We start from the raw sequence: 14,922 nt of genomic DNA, 5'->3' as shown, positions 1-14,922 counted from the left end.
GCCCGGTTAATCGATTAAATCCATGGTTAATTGATTAACGAGATACAAAATTGTAACTGATTCGGTTTTCCAAGTTTTCTGTTCCAACTGCTTTTCAAAAACTTATGTTAATCGATTAAAACTCACCTTAATCGATTATCTGCATATTTCTATGTATATATTTTAAAATGCAATACTCAAATACGTTATGCACTTAACTTATACATGTTCAACACTAAGTTTATGCCTAAGATGCACAGATAACATGTAAATATATTATGCATGAACATATTATGAATGTCATATCTCAAAATAAAATGATTCAATGTATTATGTATATGAGACATGTATTGAGTTTACCTAAGCCTTAGACTCAACCTAAACTAATTACTAGTCTAAGTCTAATACCAATCTTGAGGCTTAAGCACGTTGATTTGTTGATGATCTTCAAGCTCTTATGAAACACAAGTTGTCCTCATCAAAACACATAGTGGGCAAGCTTTCCAAAGTGCTCATCTTGACATGCGCACTTTCAATATCCCCTTTTTGATGATGACAAACACTACACCACTTGTTTGATGAATTAGCTTGAAGAATGTATTGGCACTGATTGATAGTATGAAGCGCGAATATTTCGGAAGCAGAATTAAGATCAACCCGCACAATCAGACAACAACAAAACACCCTTTCTCCCCCTTTTGACATTATCAAAAAGATAACACATATCGGCTATTTATTTCTGGGGTTACATTATAAGTGATCTAATTACTGGCTCCCCTTAGATTTCTAAAAGGTGATAATGGATATGGGCTTAATGGGTGGATACCCATCAGGTTAACCCATAGGAGATAATGGGAACCCTATAAGTTAACGCATAAGGAAGGTTATGGTCCCCAACACACCAAATCAAATTCAGATTTCTCATCTCCTCGTTAGAGAGAAAACATAAGTCCCAAGAGGAATCAGGGATTTGGTTGAGGAAGGTCATCATACCACAAAACCTCTTTTAGAAACATAGATCAAAGGAGCACATCCAGGAACATGGATTCAGGTATGACATTGCACCCTTTGTTTCATATATGTGTGTGAGAATCATGAGATTCAAGATCCTAGGATTGGTATTTCACCAATTAGAAGGAATTCTCATCAGCTTACACATAGTTCCCATGATATAAGTAAGATAAACTCCTTAAAACTACAAAAATAAGTATTACAATTCAATATTACAAAGTGTATGTCTAATGATTCGAGTTGGAAGTTTGTAAATAGTGTTCTGGTGCTATTTCTGGCGCTCAGCACACATTTCAGTGCGCAAACTTGTGTTGGGCGCAACTCCGTGCGCTAAGCGCAGATGAAATAATAGTAACATTGAAGCCCAATCACTCATAAACAACATATCAAAATTTCAGTCCGATCTGATGGTGAACGAATGAGTTATCGCTAAAAATATGATATCTAATTCATGAAAGTCATTCCTAGCTACACACTCATTTTGAAACTGTTATTTTAACGATTCATATGGCAATAAATCAGGAAGAGTGAACTCTCAATAGTGTTTAAAGTGTTTAAGTGTATATCTCTCATGAGCATGCAATAATCAAACAACAATTAAGTTTTGGTATTATCTCAAGATGTAATCAAGAATGATAGGCGATGTGGATCATTAAGGTCTTTTAAAGGTTGTAATGTGGTTGGGAAATAAGATACTTTGTTTTTCTGGATAAAGAATTTTTTTGTTCTAATAGTCTAAGAAAGCATATTTGAACTTTTCACTCTTTCCAAATATTTAGTTTCCCTTTTTCTTTCCTTTACCTCATCATTCATCTTTTATTTACACTCTTTCTTTTGTAGACTAATTCTCTTTACTTTATAGGATGAATTATGGTAAACCACTTTTAGTTTTCCACTTCTTCATACAACAATCCCTTTCTCCCCAACTTATTTATGATTATAACACTTATCACTCTTATCCCATTAGAACTAAGACTAGATAATATCTTTTAATCTAGTTTGAGGTTGTAATCAAAATAAAAAATTGCAGGCTCAAAGGAGCTTAACAAAGGATAATGATATTATTTGGGATGTGCTTAAGCCAAGTGGTTATAAAAAAATTTCCTTGATCATATCCATATCATCTTAGATCATGTTAGAGATGCAAACAAAACAGATAGTATAAGTTATCACAACATTTCAAAATTTCATACCCAGTGTATACTCAAAACTTACATCACTCAATCTTACTCATACAACCTCTTGATTTAAGACAACTTCATTTAATCATATCAAAGTTTAAGAGTTATAGTGACTAAGATTACTTAACACAATTAAAGTAGCATACATTTCAATAAACATGTTATTCTTTAAGCACTCAACTTACCATGCAAAATACAAGTCAATTTATACAACCAATCAACTAAGAAGCCAAAAAATTTAGAACATAAAAATAGTCTACACATGTTAATCAACAACAAATAAAATGAAAAAAAAAAACTATACAACTTGCTCAGCTCCAAAATTAGGCCAAGTTCACCCTTCCATGGAGTTTGAACTGTCTCAAGTCTAACAAAAGTAAGCTCTCATATGTACAATAACACAGATCAAAGTGTAAAATACAAAAAAAAAAAACAGAAACAAAGGAAAGCAATAAAATTCATTGGGTTGACTCCCAGGAAGCACTTATTTAACATCATTAGCTTCACGTTAATTCCTGATATTAGGGATCACGTAGTTGAATTAACCAATGTAGTATGACATTAATATGTCGATACCGTTGTTTTATGGTGTTTAACCGTTTCCAGCATGAGTCACTAGGCTTAATCACCATAATCATTTTATTCCCACCCCTAGGACTCATATAGGTACTTACTAACTCGTAAAAGAGGGTGAATGTCAATGATGTGATCATTGACATTAACTTTGTATTCTAAGTAATTGTGCAATTAACATGGGCTAACCAACTTAATAATGTCAACTGAATTTACCTTCACACTTTTACCAATTGATTCTTCAACCTCCAGGATGGAAGGTTGGTGCTTATTGTTAACCGGTGCAGTAGGTGGTTCCTGTAGTTGAGAAACTTGGGATTAACTCAAGTAATTGGTTATTACACCTACTTGAGTTTCCAAATTTCTTAGCGAAGTATGAGTTCTCCTTTGATAGTCCATAGTTAGCTCCATGAATTGCTGGAGGGTGTCTTTCACCTTGTGAGTTCTATCTAAGTAAGGATCCTCCATATAATGCACCTTCCCGGTAAAAGTTGTTGGGCAGTACATGGTCAAATGATCACCATAACAGACTTCACAAGTCACCTTCAATTGGAATATGGCCATCTGCCAATTGAGTATTTCCAACTAATCTGGGAGTGTCATGTTCTGGGCTAAAAGCTCAACATGAGCTAACGATTCGTGGTCAAACGTCTCATAATCCATGCTGAACCTCAACCGTTTAGACAAACATAAAATCTCTACACAGATTAGTAACTCAAAATAACAGAAAGTAGAAAAATGCAGAAATTAAAATTGCTTAAAACTTTAATCTAATTATTCAATGCTACAGTTAGACGCAAGTACCAAACAAAGTCACCATTTTGCTTAACCGATAAATAGGTGTATAAATACTACCTCGGTTGTTGCAAACAAGTAAGAGGGTAAGGGGTTATCTTATCCAATTGACTTACTAACTCAACCCTTCAATATTAAATTACTAATTCAAGCTAGTTTTCAACAGGGTTTTCAAAGTTATTAGTTTGGTTGAGAGAGTTTTGAATAATAAAAATAGTTGGAATTTAGATGTGGGATTGACTCAGTATTCATATCAGTAAATCGACAAACAATCAAGCAATGGAATAAATATAGTTTCACACAACATTGTATCTCAAATGCACTAAGAACTAATATTTTAGTCTACTTAGCAACTCATAAAATAAAGCCTAAACCTTAATCACAAGAATAATAATTATGACACACATGTATACCTCTATGTCTAGTAACTATGCAAATGAGTTGAGATTAATGCACATCCTCAACTGTGCTAGTCGTCAATGTCTTGGTCTATACTAACACTTAACCAAAATTAGATCTATGTCTAGTAACTAACTTGATAAAATCATGATTTATGAACCATCAAATGTGTCTCGATGTCTAGTAACACACACCGTCAAGTTCGAGAGTTTTCAATACAAATATGATTATATGTCTAGCAAACATATGAGTCAATGGTATTTGTTGTGACAATTAAACATGTAACTACATCTAGTTTTATGCATAAATGATGAATTATTTGCTTCGGATTTCGAACCGAAATTTCTTCACAAGGTTCTTTTTACAAAATCAGACTATGCATTTCGTCAAATGCTTAGTAGCCATTAAAAGTGCAGCAAGAATAATCCATAAAAATCATATAAATTTCATTCATAAATGAAATCCAAAATACATCAATGAATACATAAACTAATCCTAACTAAGAAGCAATCTAATTACACATTTTCATACATAACTCGATAAAAATGGAATTCGAAACTTGATTTCATGGAGAAGTGTCGGCTCCTCCATGAATATCAACAATCCTCATTATTCCTACTTCCTATCCATTCCATCATCTTCCCAACAAGGGAGTACTTAGTTATTCATGTTCACACAATGCAAGCAAGATAGAGTCAATACAAAACTCCTGGGATGGTAGAACCACTCACAAATGAGCATAGATTAACTTCTATAATGCTTACACTTAGTTCCCACGATCTAAGTAAGATAAACTCCCTAAAACAACGAAAATAAGTTTTACAATTCAATATTACAAAGTGTATGTCTAATGATTTGAGTTGGAAGTATTTAAATAGTGTTCTGGTGCTATTTCCAGCGCTCAGCATACCTCTTGTGCGCTGGGTGCACCTCCGGAGAGACATTTCAGTGCGCAAACTCACGTGGGCGCACCTCCGTTCGCTGAGCATAGATGAAATAGTAGCAAAATGCTGAAATTTGCTGTTGTTTGTGCTGAGTGTGTAAACCTGCATTATGTGGAAGATTTTTGCTCATTTTGACGATCAGACCGTCCACATTGAAGCCTCATCAGTCAAGAACAACATATCAAAATTTCTGCCTGATCTAACAGTGTACGTATGTGTTAACGTGATTTTACTCCGACATGTCATGGCTAAATTTTTCTTTTTTTCAATACTTGTCTTTTTGCCATAATTCCTCCGGATTAAGCCTACAAAATACTTTAGAGGTGAGATTTGCCATTTAAACAAGTTTTAATTATATATTAGTATAATTTGAGTTGATTAAATAATTAAAGTGCCATAAAAAATAGTGTATAAAATATGATCATTTGAATACTTATCATGTAACTTTATTTATAATGATATTAGAATTTAACAAACTAAATCTTAACACTCTAATCTAAATCTAAATATGTGCTAATACTTTTGAGGATGTTACATGTCACACAGTCCATTTGTGAGATCCTCCCACTCTAATAATAATAACAATATTCTCCTCCATAAGTCAAATCGAGGATGGACAGTATCATGACTCATAAAGCCTACACGCAATTGGGTCAATGATGCTTCCATTCTTTTGATCTCGTAATTGAAAGAAGCGTGATGAAGTTGAAAAACACAAACAAACTCATAAAATTTCTCATTAGAAATTTCTCTTCCTCCAATTCTCAAATACACAAGACTTGAGCTGAACACTTTCAAAATGCAATTATTGTCTTGGTTACTAATATAAAATAATATATTTTGACCAAAATATCCTTAACAATTTCATACTCATCATTATCACACTACAATAAGGGTAAACATCAAAAGAAAATAAAAATGTAGCTAATACTTCTTTTGTACATATTAAAAATGAAAATGCTAAAATAAGAAGAAAATGGAATTTTGGCAATAGTTAGTAGGAGATAACATTTAGATGAGGCTTATTGCTACCTTGATCTTAAATATTGATGATATTATTTTTTGAATCTGAATTAGGATTTAAACTTTAAGTCTAACCTAACCTAAACGTCAACCTAATTAGCTTTTGAAATCCGATTAAATATGATATATTTCACTTTTGGATAAAGTATTATCAATATTACTTTATTATTATGAATATATAATTTAATATATGAAATGATATATATGCATATATTCTATTAATTATTTACATATATGTATATGTGATGAAAATGTTTGAGAATTAAAGACATATGAAATGATTTACACATTATCACAAAATCAATTGCAAAACAATATCCTAAATAACTAAAAAAACACTATTAAAAATATAAATTTACATCTATAGATAGATTATTGTAACAAAATACATTATCTACTTTAGAGATAAATAAATATTATTACCATATACACAATTGGATATTATACACAAATAGAAGTTATTGATGATAATGACTAATGAGACGAATTAGGTAGTGTCATCTGAATTCCTTAACCGGCCAGAATTGTTCTAATTATTGAACCCAAAATCGGTTAACATCCAATGAAATTTGACAATATTCACATTCAATTATGAACAGGTCAAATTGGATGAATAGATTTAGCCCTCATAGTAGGGGTGAGCAAGACCTGACCTACCCATTCACTCGACTTGTCCATGATCGTGACCAAATACGATTGGGTCTTGTTGGATCTAGGGTTGAATTCGGATTTAAAACTTAGACCCAATCAATATTTAGGGTTGGAAGCGGGGCAATCATGACCTGCCCCGGACTCATCCTATATTACCCACTCATCATGTTTGTATGTGTCTGTATTCAACTACTACATCGTAACGACATCTCTTTGTCATTCATTCTCTAATTTTGTTATCATATACATGATTAACAATATATATACACATATCATTCAATATGTCAAATTATATATTCATAACATTAAATAATAATATTGAGAAAACTTTTTTAAAAAGAATTATGCATTATATTTAATCGGGTTTAGGGTCGGGTTCATGTTCGTAGGCTGACCCGGTCGATATTTGGTCGAGTTAGCTTCGAGTCTAAGGTCGGATCCAAGTTAAAAAAATGATCTAATCAATATTTAGAGTCGTCTAAGGAAAACCTTATCCGGCCTAACCCGGTCCATGATCCTACCCATTCACCCGACTTGTCCATGATCGAGACCAAACAAGATTGGGTCTCGTTGGATCTATGGTTGAATTCAGATTTAAAACTTAGACCCAATCAATATTTAGGGTCGGAAGCGGGGCAATCATGACCTGCCTCGGACCCGTCCTATATTACCCACTCATCATGTTTGTTGTATGTGTCTGTATTCAATTACTACATCGTAATGACATCTCTTTGTCATTCATTCTCTAATTTTTTTTATCATATACATGATTAATAATATATATACACATATCATTCTATATGTCAAATTATATATTTATAATAATAAATAATAATATTGAGAAAACTTTTTTAAAAAGAATTATGCATTATATTTAATCATGTTTAGGGTTGGGTTCATATTCGTAGGCTGACCAGGTCATTATTTGGTCGAGTTAGCTTCGAGTCTCAGGTCAAATCCAAATTAAGAAAAAATGATCTAATTAATATTTAGAGTCGTCTAAAGAAACCTTATCTGATCTAACCCGACTCATGCTTACCCACAAGTGAGAGTTGCTCTTCTTTGTGGTAATGACTCTTGATTCGTAGGTGCTAAAATCTCCTTTTTCACTTTTGCAAACCAAGTTACCAACACTACGACATAGCCACCACCCACTGTGCTCTCCGCTGCTCCTTTCAAGTATGTACTGCCTAGAAAACCTTCTCTTCCTCTCATTACTTACCCCAACATTATTTCTTCCCACCTCTTACTTTGTGCATTCTCTTTTTTCTTTAATTTTCTGATTAAATGTTATTCATAATTCATCTAATTTCATTATTTTAACTCCTAACCAATCCATCTAAGTTAAAAAATATGTGTTTTTAATTTTGCTTCTAACCTGCTTGATAAAATGCCTGACTGAAACGTTCTCCTGTGATTTGCTTGAGCTAACTTGTAGGTTGATTTGGGAACATTTTCATATTAGTTTGACTATTAATTATTGAATTTGGAACCTTTTCCCTTAAATTTGGTAGATATTTTAATTTCCCTTTTGTTTTTCTTTGTTTGTTTTGGTTCAGTATTTCAGTTTAAGGAATTAGTGAGGTTATGATATATGGCACTTGCATCAGACCCTCTCCACTGTAATATTTCTTTGCTCCTTTTGTTTTTAACTTCCAATCAGATTTGCTTAAACATATTTATTTCCTTTTGCTGATATAGTGTTGTAATGATAAAATTTGATTAGGGCCTCTCACTAATTTTTAATATTTTTTTAATACTTTCTTATAATTTTACTCAACCCAGAATAGTGCTCCAGTAACTGAAATAGTTCTTTTTTTTCTGGAAGAAAATGCAAAGACATGCAGTTTTAATTTCAATCTTTGTACCAAAGATCTCTCATCTAATGAACAAATCATATGGGGTAGTTGGTAATGTTCTTTTTTTAAAAATTAAAATATTTTTTTGCTTCTAGAAGGATTTGTGTTTAATTTGCAGGAGTTTCCGAGCATTACTGTTGCAGAGTTCGTTGTATTTTAAAGTGAAATTTCCGTCCAAGTGTTTTTCTAGGCAGATAAAAATGGAAGGTAATCTTAATTATGCCATAGAGGGCAACAAAAAGGAGTCTAGAGGTGCCTTGGTTGTCCTAGAAGGCTTGGATCGTTCTGGGAAGTCTTCTCAATGTAGCAGACTAGTGTCCTACCTGGAAGGGCATGGAATCTCTGCTGAATTATGGAGATTTCCCGACAGAACCACAGATGTTGGGCAAATGATATCAGCCTATCTTACTAATGCATCACAATTGGATGATCACACCATTCATCTTTTCTTCAGTGCTAATCGTTGGGAAAAGAGGTTTGTATGCTTTTGTTTTATCTTTCAGATACTTATAATTAGTTAAGTTACACTTCGTCACGTGCATCATTCTGGACTTTTCTTATGAAATTTGTGGTCTGCAATTATGTTTGAATTCTGCTGATAGTTTCTGAAAACTTGTGGTAGTGAGAAGTGGATTGGGTCTTAGGAGGTTTAAATGTGACAGTCATTTGTAAAAAATAGCATGGGAAGAATAAAGCAAGTTCTTGATTTAGGATATTGAATGTTTAGCTTATGAGCTGGAAAGTAGATTAAGAAAACTATAACTATGAAGAATGAAGCAGAAGTCCTACCATTACTTAAGAATTTAAATCAATCCTTTTAATGAAATGGAAAACTAGCGCTGCCAGGATGACTTTGGAAGCCAAATAAATAAGTAAAACTTTGTGATATGGGATGAAGATATGTTTTTCATAATCAGAAGCAAGTTGTGTTGATTCACTACTGGTGTTGTAATACACAATATTGTGCATTTGCACGCACTGTGCATATATGCAATATGTCGGACCATTAGCTCCAAGGGAAGAATAAGGAGATTCTCATGCTCATGGGAGCAAGAGATTTCTCTTGCAAAGTACCATTGGCCCTGTACTGCGTCAGCTATACGCCTATACCTTTGAACATGTAGTTGAACTGGAAAATTTCTTTTGCTCCAATAACTACAAATTTTCTTGGAATAATGCAACAAGCTGGTGACATAGCTTAAATGAACAATAATCTGGCTGTTCTGTCTTTGGTGATATAATGACATGTAACTTGTGGATGACAAGTAAAATTTCAACATTACTTTGTAATATGAATATCTTAAATCAAGTTTTTGTAGTCTATTATGTAGTATGTGAATATGATAGAGAATTTGCAATACTGCTGTATGAATATACAGTTTATAACTGTTAAGTTGTTTATATGGATGAGTTATATTGTTTGCTTGAAAATATATATTTTGATGTTGTAGATCTACATTCAAAGCGCATTTGTTGTATTTGCAGGTCATTGATGGAAACTAAACTGAAAACTGGAACAACCCTCATTGTTGACCGTTATTCTTATTCTGGTGTTGCTTTCTCAGCTGCCAAGGGACTTGATATTGAATGGTGTAAGGTAAAGCATATACAGCCTTTTTTTTCTTGGCCAAAAAGATTATTGCATAACACGTTGACTTCCATGGGGTCTTCCATTCCAGTATAATTTAGAGTGCGCATAATGTATAATGTAATGTTCTCTCAATGAATCTTATTTTTTGTAGGCCCCAGAGATTGGGTTGCTTGCTCCAGATCTGGTAGCATACCTTGACATATCACCAGAGGTAAGCAACAATTGTCGTGCAGCCAACTATTAGTCCTTTGTTGTGTTAGTTTTTTAGGCACCATCTGAAAGCTGCTTTGATTATCAGAACTGCTTGAAACAAAATTTCTTCTCAATTAGTTTGATTTTCTTTCATACAGGTAACAAGTTGTTCTTTTAAAGCTGTACTTATTTTCTGAAAAACGTTTTTTTGCTCTCATTTTCCATTTTTCATGCTGTTGAGTAAGTTTTGAAGAAAGAAGGGATGGAGCTGATAATACACAAGTTATATGTATTACTTTGTTTGACGAGAGTGGTTATGTCCTACTATTCAGATGAGCTGTCTTGTTTATAAATTACATACTTGATATTACCTGCATTAGCCTTTGGCACTACAAACACATGGATTTTCTGATCTTATTTCCTGTTATTGTCTAGCATGTTGGGGCCAGGTATATTCGTGTATGTTACCTGTTTTTACTTATTTTATTCTCTGCATATTCAATATATGCCAGAAAGCTTCAGAAAGAGGAGGTTATGGAGGTGAGAGATATGAAAAGCTAGACTTTCAGAAGAAAGTGGCTGAAAGTTTCAAAGATCTTCATGATGCATCCTGGAAGGTAATTGGTTATGAACAGTGGCTTTCCTCTGAAATTAACATTTCTGATACTAGTGTTTTGTTGTAGCTTTCTATTAGCTCTATATAGTAGAGATGAGAATGCCGATGAGTCGAAATATTAGATATGATAGGAAAGGATTAATAATAAATAGATTAGAGAGAAAGTGGAGATATCATCTATTGTAGAAGTGACAATAGAATCTCACTTTAGGTGGTTTGAGCATAGATGAAGAGGCTCTATAGAAGTCCTAACTCCTAATTAGGTAAGTATATCAAATGGAGGGTAGCCTAATCACTAAAGGCAAAGGGAGACTAGAAAAACTGTAGGCGAAATTGTTGAGAAAGATTTAGTAGTTAATGGTTTGCCTGTAGACATGCTTTACGATAGAAATCTATGGTGTTGTATTATTGCTTGATTGATGTAGTTGATCTCATCTAGTAGGAAAAGGCTTGGTTATTGTTTTATTAGCCATGTATGCCTTCTCTGCTGCCATTTTACTATTTCAAAGCTGTCAAGATCCCCAAGGCAAGGGGTTGAACCACATGTGAACATTTTCTTTGTTCTTATTTTTGTTCTTCCTTTCTTTTTTCACTGGCTTGATTCAGGTTGTAGATGCTTGCCAACCCATAGAAGATGTGGAGGAGCAATTGCAAGAGATAGTACTTAACTGTGTCACCGGATGTCAGAACGGAAAACCCCTTTCCCTCTTGTGGTCTAAATAGACTTGTACTCTTGACAGGTATAACTTGGTCTGAACACTAAAACCCATTCATATGTAATTCTGGTTGCTTCATTCCTGCATATCATTATCTGGAGGGAAAACTATACACAGGTGTGACTTAGTTAAACTCGGCGTTCTCTTGTTTCACATATTACACCAATTTCTCGATGTTATGTTGTCAGTCATTTACTCACTCGAAGTCTATGTTGTCATTACATGTACTCCTTTGGGTTTATGTTATCATTAAACTTACCTTTACAACATAAACTCTTATGAAAGTTGGTGTCATTTCTCAAACAAGAAAGGATAATTTCCTATAATTAGAAATTTGTTTGCTAAGTAATTTGAAGACTTCTGCTCCTAGACAATTTAGAATTTGTTCAAGTTGGAAGGAATCAAAAACTCCCTATTCAACAATTGTGTTTTTCATGCAGCAGCTTCTGTAACCATGATGTGATCTTCTATATGTCTAAATTTCATAGAAGTTGACCTGCATTGAGACTATATCAGTGGTGTTTCCTATCTCCAGTATGGGAAGTAAAACATTATGGGAAAAAGCCATACTGGTGCAAGGATTTAGAGTTTCAAATTCCAACAGTGATGTAGATTTATTTATCTACCACAAAATGTTACCATTGTTTTATTAGCCTTAGGCCACAGTTTAGTAATTTATGTTTTAAATTTCCTATTGTCTACATTGAATATTTTGGATGTTTGGGTTAGTGTTTTTTTTGTGTGGTGACATTTGGGGTTAATACTTTGTTGTCTATTGAGCACTAGTTACAACTGTGATAATGGATATTTACATTATTACCCTTACCACATCAATAACAATAGTGGCAGAGATTATGATTATATTGATACAATAAAAAATATTTCAACTTGTTGCATGAGTAGGAAAATATTATGGGAAAAGACAAATTGGTGTGAGGATTATTTACAGTTTCAAATCCCATTGTGATGTAAACTTATTTATTATCTAACAAAATGTCACCCTTGCTTTATTTATTAGCCATAAATAGATTTCAAGTTTTTTAATCATTAAATTCAGTAGTGTTTCACATGGGAAAGGCCAATTTGATGTGAGTGTAAGCATGTTAACTAGTATTGACTTTCAAATAAAAATATTATAAATTAATGGTGGATGATGTGTCGATAATCTAAAAAACTTGCACTGTTATTACATAGATTTTAAACTATGTATATATATATATAAGATGTGATTTGGTTTTTTTTAATATGATTATACACTGAATTGATTAGCTGGTCTTTTTTATTCACGCATCACGATAATGAAAAGAGTTACTTATTGTCCGTTATTGAATGTTATATATACATTTATTGCTTAATATATATGTTAAAATAATATACATTCTTCATGTTATAGAAATTTTGAGGTGTAATTCTGATGTAACTATATTGAGAGGGTTTATGTCACAATTGAGATGTTGATGAGATTTATGGTATAATTATTGACACTTGAAAAGATTTATGATTCAATTATATTGATTGTTGATGTGTGTATGATTCAATTATATTGATCTTTTAAGGGATCTTAGAATCCATTGATTAATATGGTCACACGCAAACAATTTCTTAATTGTATGATGACAAACTTATTTCAGAAAATGAGGTAAGACATTTCTACAAACTTGGATCACTGAGTGAGTGAAGGACAAACACCTCATATATGTTGTGTGCAAGCTTTCAATTATGCACAACTAATATCACATACAAATTGATTGAAATGTCATGATGTATCTAACTTATTTTCCAATTATTTGTATTTAAATTATGAGACATCAACTATATTATGAAATAAAGTGAAAATATTGTCATCTCTCTTTTACCATTTTTTAATGGACATTTTTTATACTTGTGACAACTAAGAATGTCAAAATTTAAAGATTTTACATTATAGTGTTATTCATATTTTTATCTCACTATACTTAGTTTTAACAATTATAAGATCTTCTAAGAAATGTGTCTCGTATAGTTAGAAGAAACTGTAATACTTTATAGTATTGATACTTATTTTGTTGTGCTTTTATTTTATTTTGAATAGATGTGTATTTCTTGAGGGCGTCATAAGATATTATTCTTAACATCCCTAGATATGTCCAATACATGATGTAATCTTAAAATATAAGTATGTATATTTTCATGATACATGATGCCTAATATACACTATGAGAATTTCAGTGCTATGGGTAATCTTTTGACTCAATATGATATGTTTTTGCTAGTATAATAATAACTAAATTGAGCTATTATATTTTTGGTTTAAGAGTAGTTTGATTCAGTTTTAACTATGATAAGAGTCAACCAATTTTAAACCGGAGATTATGAAATTGATAAAGTCTTGTAGTCTTCCTTTATTTGTTTCTACTATTCCAAATATTCTAAATACTTGAGTGATCAAGGTGGAACACTAGTTAAGGAGTGATCGAGGGAGACTTGATGCTCTCGAGACTTATGTCACTTAAGAGATCTTTCGATCAACATTATTCGGAAAATATTTTCCCCATCATGTAAGGAATGAGAAGGAAGCTGGATTCTTGCAATTGAAGCAAGGGAACATGTGTTTAGGACAATATATAGCAAAATTTTATGATCTCTCAAAGTTTTCTCAATACCGAGAGAACCATCCAAATGGGGAGTGGTTGACTATGAAGTTTGAGCAAGAATTGAAATCCAACATCCAAATATAGTGAGAGCTTTTGTTATCAAAGATAAATATACATTGGTGAAGAAATGTTTGATTACATAAGCATTCACGAAAGTAGTGAAGACAAAATACTCGAGAAGTGACAAGTATGATACAATAAAAGTGTTGAAAGAAAGCTTAGGAAGAACTTCAAGACAAGACCTAATATTGGAAAAGGATGTCAACCTCAGTCGAAAGTTGAGCAAAATAACCAGATATGTGGGAACTATGGAAAGACTCATGGAGGAAGACCTTGCCTTCTTGGACAAGGAAAATGCTACCTTTTCCCTCAGCCTGGATACTGCAAATGATTGTGCATGGCTAACAATGAAGACTCTGTCCAACCAAAGACTACAAGCCTCAGACAGAGGCTATACTCTTTGTGAGAAGAATGTATCTGGATTGGGTCAACCTATGTTGTACCAAAATAGTGTGTCACTCTATGTTGCACTTGTTTTGATTGGTTGAAAAATATATATTTAAGTTTAAATTTTAATGATGTATTTTCTGACCAATCAGAGAAAGTGACATATGGAGTTACACTTTTTGTGACAAAAGATGTGCTCCTGTCTGGATTATGGTACTCTGATCCAAGGTATGTGCATAATTAAGGGAAAAAACTTTTAATTGTATTGTTTGATGATGGAGCTACACAGTCCTTAATTTATCAAAGTTGTGT

The 14,922-nt window shown here is 32.8% G+C and overlaps 1 protein-coding gene across 3 annotated transcripts; it reads left to right on the top strand.

The window, feature by feature from the left end:
- On the top strand, window positions 7,628–12,351 carry LOC109359334 (thymidylate kinase-like). Of its 3 annotated transcripts, none has more exons than XM_019603956.1 (8): window positions 7,628–7,735; window positions 8,116–8,178; window positions 8,534–8,890; window positions 9,901–10,012; window positions 10,158–10,217; window positions 10,711–10,815; window positions 11,421–11,554; window positions 11,974–12,351. In XM_019603956.1, the coding sequence occupies exons 2-7, from the start codon at window positions 8,144–8,146 to the stop codon at window positions 11,535–11,537; spliced, it is 786 nt and encodes a 261-aa protein (XP_019459501.1). In that variant the 5' UTR covers window positions 7,628–7,735; window positions 8,116–8,143; the 3' UTR covers window positions 11,538–11,554; window positions 11,974–12,351. The 3 variants fall into 3 exon arrangements, with proteins under 3 accessions (XP_019459501.1, XP_019459500.1, XP_019459502.1); XM_019603955.1 differs by having other exon boundaries at window positions 11,971–12,351; XM_019603957.1 differs by lacking the exon at window positions 8,116–8,178 and having other exon boundaries at window positions 11,971–12,351.

Source organism: Lupinus angustifolius, chromosome LG11, assembly GCF_001865875.1.
Source record: "Lupinus angustifolius cultivar Tanjil chromosome LG11, LupAngTanjil_v1.0, whole genome shotgun sequence".
Taxonomy (NCBI): Eukaryota; Viridiplantae; Streptophyta; class Magnoliopsida; order Fabales; family Fabaceae; genus Lupinus; species Lupinus angustifolius.
Note: the sequence above shows the minus strand (reverse complement) of the source record. Positions and strands in the feature narration are given on the sequence as shown.

Excerpts from the sequence above, each read along its gene's own strand:
- LOC109359334 (XM_019603956.1), top strand. The coding sequence starts at position 8,144 with ATGATATATGGCACTTGCATCAGACCCTCTCCACT. Across the intron at positions 8,891-9,900 it reads GCTAATCGTTGGGAAAAGAG|GTCATTGATGGAAACTAAAC; the intron begins GTTTGTATGCTT and ends TTGTATTTGCAG. Across the intron at positions 10,816-11,420 it reads TTCATGATGCATCCTGGAAG|GTTGTAGATGCTTGCCAACC; the intron begins GTAATTGGTTAT and ends GGCTTGATTCAG.